At 35.9% G+C, this 12976-nt stretch overlaps 1 protein-coding gene across 1 annotated transcript; it reads right to left on the bottom strand.

Moving 5' to 3' along the window:
• Positions 1-9128: 9128 nt before the first annotated feature.
• Positions 9129-12578, bottom strand: LOC145041298 (auxin efflux carrier component 4-like). The gene is made up of 6 exons (XM_078989307.1): positions 11127-12578; positions 10749-11031; positions 10530-10615; positions 9950-10107; positions 9735-9811; positions 9129-9655 (listed from the first exon to the last, which is right to left on the bottom strand). Exons 1-6 carry the CDS (start codon positions 12370-12372, stop codon positions 9589-9591), a joined length of 1917 nt encoding a protein of 638 aa, XP_078845433.1. The 5' UTR covers positions 12373-12578; the 3' UTR covers positions 9129-9588.
• Positions 12579-12976: the final 398 nt, after the last annotated feature.

Raw genomic sequence — 12976 nt, 5'->3', positions numbered from 1 at the left:
ACAGCGGGATTTATAGAAAACCGGGCTTCACTCGGAGTAGTGTTTCCAAACCGAAAGGCCCTTTTTCTCGGGACTCCGGGAGCCTCGGGGCTTCCTTCGGGTGCTAGGGGGTTCCCTAGGGTTTAGGGGGGTTGGAATGGGTTAGAGAGAGAAAGAAGTTCGAGAGAGAAGTGAGAATGGTGTGGAAATCCGAGCAACTTTGCACGCTTTTATATAGGGCCTGATCTTCGGACTACGCGGCGCGTTCGAAAATGCTATGTTGGGCGTAGCTTCGGATAAGAGTTCCGGGTGGCGGAGTTTCGTTGGTGCGATGTGTTCGCTTCCAGGCCGAGGAGAATAGTTGTACGCAGCGTGTACCCGAGCTCGGATGTTGGGCGTAGGCGAGGGGGGACGTGTCGCAATCCGAAGCGAGCCCTGATCATCGAACGACAAGAATTCATCCACGTCATCGATCTCCCATCAGATTTTGCGAATTCCCTTTCTGACTTCTAAAAATCATATATCTCACACACGAGCTCCGTTTTCGACGTTATTTATATCCACGCGTAGGCGGGAACGTACTCTACAACTCTCGTTTAGACCCCATCGGCTAATTTTGACTTTATTTTATATTTTATATTTTTAACAGGCCGGGACACGATTGGTCCGTTAAAAATTAATAACTTTTTCATCCGACATCCGTTTTCATCTATTTTGTTTTACCGTTACGCTACTATTAATGAAGTCTTTGATTCTCGTTTAGGTTGTGTCAGCTAGAAACCGCTCGATCTTATATTTGAACTCCGGGTTGTACACTACTAAGCCGAAACTTCGAAAAATCATAACATCCTCATACGAAGTCAGATTTGGGCATTATTTTTATGGACACACTTGGTTTAACGTATTATACGACTTTCGTTTAGATTGCTAAGGCTAAATATTGCTATATCGTAAATTCACTATTTACGCTTCCTGGTGTCATGTCGGTTGCGTCGCGAAACTTCGACGGATCATAACTTCTTAGTTATAACTCGGATTTCGGGTTTCTGTATATGTTCAGAACCCTTGAGACATATTCTACAACTTGGTTAAGATTATTTATTCTAAATAATCTTTTGTCAAAAAGTCATTTTCGACCCCTATTATCTCTAAATTGGCTAGTCAGGATCTACGGGCATTACATTATTTTACAGTACAAGATTATATATTCAGTTTTCAAGTACAACGGAACACTACTACACTACACGTAAACTAGTTAATAAAGGGTTGCGAGGCACTACTTCAATTGTATCCTCCAGGGTACGGAACTAAATCATATACAGTATAACCAAAGTCTCATAGAGGGAGAGCGTGAGATTTGTGTATAGATCTATACAAGACTGACAATCCCACACCTGAACTGTTAGCTACCATTAAGCTGGGAGGCCTAGGGTGACAAATGTCATACAATTTCGACGCCTGAAGAACATCGTAGAGGTCACTAGGTCACATCAAGCATGGTTATACCAAACTCACAACAATATAAACTAACCATTTGTTTACTGGATTTCAGTTCTTCAAATAGTTTTATTTTAATTAATAGAACTGCTATACAATACAACTGGAGGATTCCTAGGAATACACACACTTGGTTTTATTTTAAGTAATAAAACAACTATATATTACTGGTGGTATCTAGGGATTTTATACAAAGGTTTTCAAACAGAACAATATTGTACATTACTAGAGGTATCCATGGATTTCATACAAATGTTTTCAAACAGAACAATACTATACATTACCGGTGGTATCCAGGGATTTCATACAAATGTTTTCAAACATTACAATACTATACATCACTGGTGGTATCCAGGGATTTCATACAAATATTTTCAAACAAAACAATACTATACGATACAGCTGGTGGTATCTAGGCATACATACAAAGAAATCCAAATAAGGGTTCTTACCAACACTACTACGATATACAATTACATAATACATTAACAAACATACATATTGGTCTTTAGGGCCAATCTACTTTTCACTACTAAAGAAAATATTGGATTTTCTTGAGAAACATACAAATATTTTCAAAGATTCAAAGACAAGATTTCAGAACAAAAACATTCTTATCAACTCACCAACTTACATGTTGACACACTTTCAAAACCACTTGTATTCCCATGGAATCGGTAGATAGGTACACCTACAGGTTTTGAGAAGACGGAGATTTTAGAATCGCGTCTTTTATACTTCTGTTATACATTTTGATGTCATACAAAATATGCATCGAACATATGTAAATACCTTATATATTCAATGTAATGGTTGTGTTTACTTTGATTACTATAATGCAATTGTTGTGATACTATACATGACATCCTCCGACCCTGAATGTTTCACCCGTTCTGGTTTGGGGGTGTGACAGATTGGTATCAGAGCATTGTTTGTAGTGAACTGAGTATATCAAACCTTACATGATATACAACTATAAACACTAAGGGGCCGAAGCGCTATGAACTAAAAAGTATACATTTAAAATCTAATTATTTTATAAGAAGTATACTAACACTACATACGTACCAAAAACATTATTATATGAAGAACAAAAAAAGTATTTAGATGTTGGATGTGACATCCCCAATTTCACGGCCAGAAAAAACCGATTTGTTTATGCTTTGTTTTAAAATCAGAGTAATCTTTTTCAAGAAAACAAATGCGGAATTTGTTCCCAAGACAATACATGATAAAATAAGGTTTATCAAAGCATTTCTTAAAGAAATCTATTTTCATTTTTTATCAAAACTCGGGATGTCATGCTCCGATACAGTCACAAATGCATAAACAACAAAACATAGACCTTACACAGTTACATACAACTACTGGTCTATAAAAAAAATATATTCGCAAGTTCACCAACTTATGCTATCGCGCCACTACCTGTAATGCAAAGAAACTGAGTGGGTCAGCCTTGGGAGCCAGGTGAGCATATAGGGTTTTCAACCCACAATAAAATATTATATTATATTTAATCATCAAACCATCAACCCAATTACCCACCCCATTGTCTCCTTTATTTCTTAAGGATTTACCCTAAGAATCACCTATCCTATATTCATTCATTCCTAAAGATTGACTTTAAGGAATAGACAAATTCCATTGTTACTTAAGGCGCAGCTGCCAATGATATCCATTAGGTGCATTTACAAATATTATCATTTAGGCGCATCTGACGGGATTATGACATTTACTATTAAACGCATATGCTAGGATTATGACATTTACTATTAAGTGCATCTGCTAAGATTATGACATTCACTATTAAGCGCATCTGCTAAGATTATGACATTTACTATTACGCGGAACTGCTAGGATTATGACATTCACTATTAAGCGCATCTGCTAGGATTATGATATTTACTATTTAGCGCATCTGCTAAGATTATGACATTCATTATTAAGTGCATCTGCTAGGATTATGAAATTTACTGTTAAACGCATCTACTAGGATTACGACACTCTACATTAGGCGCATCTACTAGGATTATCTATAACATCTTTCATACCACATCACTTATCTACCCATGTTTTACCCAACATATTTGTAAATATAAAATACATATACAGTTTAAAACTTGTATATAAAACATTCATTCAACATCCATCTCTAGCAAGCAAATAATGTATAAACACATATCACATATTTCATAGCAAATACTTTATATCTATGTTTTAGAAGTAACTACACACTCACTCTTATTATATATATCTAATACATTCATCAATACTCATATTAAAATTGTGTATATGAAAGGGACTATACACTCACTTGATCAGAAGATGATCGAGCAGCACTACGACTCTAAAAGTAGTATTTCTTCGGTGAAACCGGGATATCTTCTCCGACCAGGCTTCTCGCAAGCAGAGCTTCGCCTCAGCAACACTCTTCTTCTCGGGATCTTTGGGCTTCAGGACTCGCTTCAGGTCTTGGGATGATGTCGGGGCTTCGGGAGTACTTCAAGACAGCTAGAGAGGGTATCGGGAATGACAAAGTGAAGGAATTAGCAACCAAAACCCGACTGCCCTTCGATTCTATTTATAGGGATGATTTTTCGATTTTCACGTCATGAACATTGTTTTCACGTCGTGGGCTTGAACGCCATTGCATGCGTCATCATCCACTTGCTCTGTCAGGCTCCAGAAGGCGTCAGAAGCCACTTCACGTCGTGAACACTATTTTCACGTCGTGGTATCTGATAGTTTCAGGGTTTCGCGCGTCGAACTTCAAAAATTCATAATTTTCGCATATGAACTCCGTTTTCGACGTTCTTTATATCGACGCGTAGGTAAAATCAAGATCTACAACTTTCATTTAGATTTCGTTGGCTAATTTTGAATCTATTTTAATATATTATTAATATATTCTTTTTAGTTGGCCGGGACAAGAAAACTTCGTTAGAAATTCACAACTCCTTCATCTGGCGTCTGTTTTCGTCTGTCTTTTTACCATTGGACTACTATCGATGAGATCTTCGATTCTCGTTTAGATCGTTTCGGCTATAAATCACTCAATCTCATATTCGAACTTCGGGCTACATACTACTAAGCTGAAACTTAGAAAAATCATAACTTCCTCATACGAAGTCAGATTTGGATGTTCTTTTTATGCACGCTCTCGGTTTAATGTATTCTACGACTTTCATTTAGATCGCTAATGCCAAATATCACTTTAACATAAATTCACTATTTACGTCCAGCTGTGTCATGCTAGTTCTATCGCGAAACTTCGACAGGTCATAACTTCTTTGTTATAACTCAGATTTTGGTGTTATTTATGTTGGAATAGTGTCTAAGGCTGCAACTATATTAGGGAAGTACTTGACCCGGTTGTGCATGGTCCTTTTGGGTTGCCTTCACCAAAGCAACTTGACTGGAGAAATAAATAGAGAAAGAGGTTATTATGATTTATTAATATGTTATAAGAATAATATATTAAAGGAGAAATCATATTTGTTTAATTAATATTGGTCAATAATTAATTTGGAATTAATTTTGTGATCAAGTGTAATTAATTAAACTAGAGGGGCTGAATTGTAATTATGTGATAGTTGCAAAATAGGGCAATGGTTATCCTTGTTAAAGGATGGACAAATTCAAGAGATAAGGGTTTTCAAGGCTTATCTTGTGGTTGCTTGGTGGGCAAGTAACTGGATAAGGATAAGGACTGAAACCCTAATCCCAACCCTATATAAAGACCCCTAAGGCCTTAGGATTTTGTCCACTTGATCCCTAGAGCATCTAAGGACGATTTCTACCTCCTCCCTTCTCTCTCTATAGCCTCTCCAATTGCTTATGGTGTTTGTGAGCCATTAGAGGTACTACACTTGTGGTGCTTGCTTTCAAGACTAAGGGTTTGAAGATTTTAGTTGTTATTGCAATATAACAACAAGAGGTATGTGATCTAACCTTATATATGAATTTCGAAAATAGCATGCTACATTAGGGTTTTATCCATGTGATCATAATGTTGTGTATCTAATAGTGAAACATAGATCCAAATTAGGGTTGCATGCACACATAGGATTGTTTGTAGAAATCCCATCACTTTATATGTAGGAAAACCTTGTAACATATACTAAAACTTAGTTAAGATTAATCCTTCGAAATAATCTTCCATCAAAAAGTTATTTTTGATGCTTATCATCTGTAAATTTACTAGCCCAGATCTATGGGCGTTACAATTATCTCCCCCTTATGATGATTACGTCTCGGAATCATTAACGAAAATAGGACTTGTATAATGATTCCATACTATATATCTTTTCATCATAGGTAATAATCGTAGCTTCTATGTTTCTTCTAATGAGTATCTAACTCTTAGACTTCTTGACTGCAGGCGATGTTCAATCTTGCACCTGCTCTTCGTACTATGTTAGACTTTCAATCGTAACCTACGAGTTACAAAATAAATCCTTATTAAGGACTACTTCTTCTTCTTAGGATAAGTAATTTCCCTTATCTATTGTAACACATCGATGAGTCATTCCCTAATGATCTCTCATCGTATGATGCAACGCTTAGACTCAAGTCTCTTAGAGTCAATATCCAAGAATGAAATATACATTCCTTCATATTCTAATGCGATATAATCACATTTTAGCACGTAGCATTTCTAGCTACAAGATTCCTTAACAACTAGCGCGATGCTATTGATCGCATTGATTTAAATCTTCTGACTTAAGTCAGATGTTACATCGAACTTGGTTCTATAAACCTCGTAACAAATTCATCGTAGTCGGACACAATTTGATATGACCACTAGGGTCAGAATATCAATCATTTTCTTAGTCATTACCGAAACAATGGTAACGACATACTTGAATAAAAATGGAATCAATCACTAGCTTCTTGGTAACCTTGTGACTTTCCCTAATCTAAGCGTAAGTCATGTGCTTCCAGTAGTATAGATCTCTACTACTATCCACACCTACTCATACTCATCCCAAGTATTGTCTCGCAGTCCCCAAGTCCTAAAATCACAAAACAATTTAACACATACGAAATCACTTACCTTGGCCGGTGTCACCTAATGGTGATGATGGTAGAAGGAGCAGATAATAGCTTCGATTCTAATGGAGAAGGTGGTTCAATGTTTGAGAGAGAGAGAGAGAGAGAAGAGATAGAGAGAGGGTGGGACCCTTTAATATTAAATAATTAATTTTTTTTTTTTTAAATAAGACAAATCTTCATAAATGGTCCCTGTGGTAGTGAAATGACAGAAATACCCTTCACTTAACGGCCAAAAGCTAACAGAGTTAACGAAAAGGACTATTTGTTAAAAGTTTTGAAACCACATGGACCATCTGTGAGGTTTTTTGAACTTAGGGACCAAACTTGATATTTTCGAAAACCACATGGATCATTTTTGAAGTTTTGTCTATAAAATTTATAGTTATATACATGGTTTGAACTTTAAAAAGGATATCTAAAAATGAAACCTAAAGGTAAATGAGTGAGAGAGCATTAAAGTTTTTACGGAGCACATAGTACATGAAACCAATTTATAAAAGATATCTAAATAGTAAATAGTTACTATAAGTAATATGCTCTAACGACATGGTTTCAGTTTGAAACAAATTCAACAAGAACTTCAGACCCAATCAATCATGTTTCAGTACTCAGTCAGTAACTATCAAACAAACCTAAGGCAGAATAACTCCTCCATGCACCCTTAATTTTTCATGAAATAAAATGCATATTGATACTAAGCCACCTAAATTATAGTATTTTAACTAACCCTATCACAATTCACAACCATAGTCATCGAAAATCTCCAACATATGTTTGTTGTGGTTTTCAAATTACACTCTTATAAATTATACTAATCAAAACACCTTTTAAGTGCGACTGAATTTCATTAGTGATGCACCAATTCCATGTTGATATGAAGTTAATATTGAAACGACCATTTAAATACGAGCCTCAATGCAATTGCAGAATGTAACAACATTGATTGGTTACTAACTTCGATTCTTAAATATAAAATAAAAGCACGATTGTTACAACAAAAACTTTGCCACTTTTATTATAATTTTCTAGATATTTTTTTTGGAGAAAACTTACCATTTTCGTGAATGAATAACTTCAATTATATCATTGTGAAAAAATCTAGATATTTTATTGAATAACTAAATATTTTATAATTTTTCAAGCTGACGTCAAGCATGTGTTTTTTTGGAACAATTAATAGTTCTAGAAGTTTTTTTTCTATCGTGGACCATGGTATCCAATTATTTGGATGTTGTGTTTATGGGGTTTGAGTTCATTGACATACACATTTGGATAATAAAATTTGAGTTTTAATTAAAGACCGATTTACCATTCACCTTCATACGAATGCGAGATCAAAAATGTTGAAAAGCTTAAAAATTATCAAATTGAGATTTCGAACTCAAGGTTCATAGAATGCTATCCCATTTTGGATACTATAACTTATGGAAGTTATTTTGGGATGAAGTGTGCGACATAATGGCCTCCATTGATAAATGATCAATCAAATAAAGTAAATTTGCTTTTGGTCTCACACTTGGTTATAAAAGTAAAAAAAAAGTGCTTTTTATGCCTCAAAAGTAAAGAGATAATGTGCTTTCTTAATTTTATCATCTCTTTTTATGAGGATTACTAGAAGGTATATATTCAATTCTTTCGGATTTTCAGCATATGCATATGCATGAACGTAAGGTTATAACTTCAAAAAGGTGATTGGTTTATATATATATATATATATATATATATATATATATATATATATATATATATATATATATATATATATATATATATATATATATATATATATATATATATATATATATATATATATTACAGGGGAAAAGTGAATATACCCTTAAGGGTATATAAGCTTAGGTACCCAAACTCACTATAGTACATCGTTTTGTATCATATAATACGTTCTAATTGTCCAATCTTCTTATAATTTAACTTCTAAATTGATTTACTTCCAAGATTTTATAAGTTACATATTTATCTTCATCTTACATAATTTCCATTTTCAACTAAAATATATATAGCCTAGTAGGTGTTCGGCAAAAAGATGTGATGTAAGAGAATGATAATAGTGAAATGTCGAATATCTTGAAAGCAAATCAAGTTAGGGTTGAAGTTTAACAATATTATAATAAATATATCAAACAAAACAACGTATTATGATGTGTTTGGGTACCTAAGCTTAAATACCCTTAAGGGTATATTCACTTTTCCCATATTACATTCTATCATTTGTATTCCCATTTTGAAAATAGATTTGAACCTTTTCAATTGGTTACAGTTATAATTCTATATTTAATTTTTGTATATTTATTTAAAGAACCAAAAATCCATATAAATCTTACCTCATTCTACATAATATCTAAAGGCTAATTCTATACATGCCCTAAATTGCTTCATATACCTTATGAGTAGGTGAGTGAGTATGTGTACCCTCATGATTTGATTTTTTATGTTACCGAGTGAGATACATATAGTATCACTTATCTAAATTGTAAATAATATGTCGATATATCACAAACAACAAAACGAAATAATCCAATAATAAGTCACACATCATGTCTTTCAACCAGAATGTCTTTCAACCAGAAGATATAAAATATCTTAATAACAACTCATGCATCACATCTCTCAATCATTATGATTTTAAATACTTACATTAAAAAAATACATATGAAACAAATAGTAATATTCTCCCTATTACATTAACATGCCAATATACACCTAAGATATTCTTTTTTAGTGCATCAAGTTTGTGTATCTTTCCTTGTTTTCGTCTTGAAAAGTTATCACCTTGGTTGCAAGTATCTAATTTGGGGAAGCAAGATCCTTATATCAAGGAGCTACGGGTGCTTTAAATCATGTCAAAAATCCCATCTTCCGATAGTCTTGGACTTGGAGTCTCTATATAGAGGACTTAATTCCCACTCATTCAATGCACACATGAAATGAAAATCCTTGAACAAGGAACTTGTTAGATGACTAAATCCTTTCTTACACACATTCGACATTCATTCAATCTTAAAAGATTTCTTCCTCTTCCCCATGCTTTACTATGTCTTACAACCCAAGAAGAATGTAATACACCAAAGTTATAGGTAAGGCAATCAACATCCCGAAAATCACCCTGAAAATTCCAAAACATGTTAATTCTCTAAACTTTTTTTTTTTTTAAAATGTCAAACATTTAACGTATATATACTTACGCAGTACTGAGAATTGCTGGGTGAACGTTGTACTCTTTAGCAAATACAAAAGGTACAATCCCCTGTGGCAATGCAGCCTATCATTTACATCAAATTTAAAATAAGTTAAAACTAAAAATATATATACAATATGTCACCCTTCAAAATTAAATTCAAAGTCGATCTTTTAAGATGAGATAATATATAATATATGATCGAATACAATTTATGTCGACCTGTACGATGGCGACATGGAGAAGGGTACCACGGAGGCCAACTATAATCGAAGCAGCCGCCATCACCGCTGGTCCTGTTAAAAACCTCACCGCCATTGAAAACGTAGCCACTGAATTCCCACAGGCAATTATCTTGGGTTGAAGAGCCATAAATATACCTAGCAGATACATATTTAATAAACATTACATTTTTTTAAATATTTATAAACCACATATATGTATACGAACTTAAATATTAAACTCTAAGAGACAGATTTGACAAAGGTTGTCATTAATGAACATGGTTTTGCCGACAACTTGTTATTGTAAGATTTCTTAGAATGAAAGAAAGAAAGAGAAAAAAAAATCGATTTAGGAAAAGAAAGAAAAATGATTAAACATTGGACGGATGTCAACAACGAATTGATAAAGATTGATGTTGCATTCTCCATTTTGAAAACAGTACCCACCACACTCTGGACCACGATTGAGTCTATTCAGCAATCATTATGGTCCCAATAATTAAGACTCATTTTGTTTATTGAAAATAAATAAATAAATAATTACTACATACAAAATTATTTAAAATATTAAAACTTACCTAAACTAAACATGGCCATTCCGAGACCAGCATCCGAGAGTATTGAAATCGATTTCTCAATTATTTTTGGCATTGCTACATGCCACCTGTGAATTGTGATCATCAAAATCGTTAAAAACACACATTAGTCAACTAATTCATGTTTTCAAAATTGTTTATTTATTAAACTTAATTATATAGAAAGTAAAGTAGTCAAAGTGTACAAAATATGTCTATTACCTGAAAGAAACAAGAGACCATATTAGACCAATGAGACTTGAGTACGTGTTCGGGTTTCGGATCAGTTTTCTCCAAACCATAATCAGTATCAATCGGGTCATCACACTCGCCGGCGGCATCATTTTTCCGGCATTCCCGTCAAGAACTGGCGCCTCCTTATGGTGGAGCTCCGACGTAGAGCTTGATCCCTGTTTTAACCCAGTCGACCCTTCTTTCTCCCTCTCATCCTCTCCATCTCTGCCACCACCGAAACTGAATTCATCCCGTCGGAAATCTCCGGTCCCTATACCACTCATGAAATTGAAAGCCATAAATTACAGGTTCTTACCTCTCATGGTGGAGTAATCAAGAAAAGGGTGGTTTGGGTTTTACTTTTACCTTTTGATTCGGGATGATCGGAGGAGACCACCATACGGATTTCTTTAGCACCGTCGTTATCGGGTCGACCTGATTGGTCTGTTGTCGCTCCAAAATCAGTACCGCCAAACACGTGGAGCCCACCCCCACCACCTTCCGAAACCGGCGAAGCACTGGAGCTCCAGACGAACATGTGAAGTTCTTTGTCGTCATTCTTTGTTTTGTTTTGTGAGCTGCCATTTTGTTGCACCACCGTAACCGGTGGTTGTAGGCCTTTTGCTGGTTTTGTAACCGTTGATGTGATCTCCGGGTTTGGAGCAGGGTAAGACGACGTCGACTGAACTCCCGGTGCCGGATAAGATCCAAACCTCGGAGAATTTAACGGTCCCGGAGCTGTGCTCTCTTCAAAATTCGATGGTCGGGGTGTCGGGCCTCTCGATGACTGAACGGAATACATATCCGCCGGACCGAAATTCGATAACCGGCCACCGGGAAATCCCATCATAGAGTAAAAATCAGAGTTGTTAAAATTCGAACCTCTTGGAGTCTGGTTTCTCGATGAACTCAAACTGTAGATCTCCGCCCCTGTCAAATTCGATGGCCGGGGAGTCATTCCGGGGAGCGACCTTCTCGAAACGTTCGATTTCCTCACTGTCACATGAAGCTTCCCATCGTCTCCGATCTCAGCATCGGTTTCCAAAAAGTCATGACCATCAAGTGACACAACATCGGACTCCACTTTGAATGACACAATAGACGCGGCGGTTTCCGGGAACTGTTCCATGATCAGAATCTTGGCGCCTCTGTACTCGAACAAGAAAAGCAGCAGAGTGTACCATATGATGCACTGCAGCACCACCACCTGAACCATCAACGACCCCGAATAATCGCCGTACATCGCAATCAGCAACGGAATCCCCATCACCAAAGTATTAGGTAGCGTGGAGAGTGAAAAAATCGTAATCATCCATTCCAAACTCCCGTTCTTCGAGAACTTAGCCCAGAGTCCGAGCACCACCAGCATAATGATTTTCTGGAGTGTGTCAGCGGCGATGAACCGGAAATTCATCTCGTACGGATTGTTCAAAGAAATGAAGTGAAACGACAGTAACGGAACGGCGAAGATAGCCACGAATCTGTTGATGCCGGAGCACTGATCAGGAGAAAATATCTTCCACCACCGTACACTGCCGTAAGCCAGAATCATAGCGACGTATAACGGCACCATCGCCGCCATGACGGTGTAGAAGTCATGCCCACTAATCATTGTTGCTTACAGATCTAGCGGCGGCGACTAGTATCGGAAGTGGAAAACCGACAGATTTCTGTACCTTTTTATTAGTTTGCCGGCCAATGTCTATGATTTAAGCGACTGATTGAACCAATCAACAAAAAGAAGCTTTCGGTAGAGAGAGAAACTGATGAGATGTAGCCATGGGGTTTGAGAAATAGGGAGAGTGTTAATGAGTAAATGGTGTGATTGAAAGACATTGTATATGGAGGAAGTGTATATATATAGAGGAACAATGTAAGATAAGATGTATATAATGTGCACGTGTAGTGTGGGTGAGTGATTGACTTTGGTTGACCAAATGTCGGGCGGGTAGAATCGGGTCGATATATAAACAAATGTTTCAAGAAAATACAAAGAGTGATATCAAATGCAGGTTTAGAGTGATCTCAAATCTGAATTAACCTGTTTTAGCCTTTTAGGTAAGTACTAAAGTTTAGTTTTATGGTATCATGATCTTTGGCGTTAATTGGTCGTTCATCGAACTTATGATCTCAGAAAATAGCTTGTCATTATTATCCTTTATTGCATAACGCTAATGACCCGACGTAACTAATAGACTTGGTAATTCCTTTGATTG

The sequence above is a fragment of the Lactuca saligna genome, chromosome 4 (assembly GCF_052625555.1).
Source record: "Lactuca saligna cultivar CGN05327 chromosome 4, ASM5262555v1, whole genome shotgun sequence".
Lineage (NCBI taxonomy): Eukaryota > Viridiplantae > Streptophyta > Magnoliopsida > Asterales > Asteraceae > Lactuca > Lactuca saligna.
Note: the sequence above shows the minus strand (reverse complement) of the source record. Positions and strands in the feature narration are given on the sequence as shown.

What these genes read in the sequence shown, in the direction of transcription:
- LOC145041298 (XM_078989307.1), bottom strand. Translation starts at nt 12,372, where the DNA reads ATGATTAGTGGGCATGACTTCTACACCGTCATGGCGGCGATGGTGCCG. An exon ending in AATGGCCATGTTTAGTTTAG is followed by an intron (nt 10,108 to 10,529) that starts GTAAGTTTTAAT and finishes TGTATCTGCTAG; the next exon opens with GTATATTTATGGCTCTTCAA. An exon ending in TCCATGTCGCCATCGTACAG is followed by an intron (nt 9,812 to 9,949) that starts GTCGACATAAAT and finishes TGTAAATGATAG; the next exon opens with GCTGCATTGCCACAGGGGAT.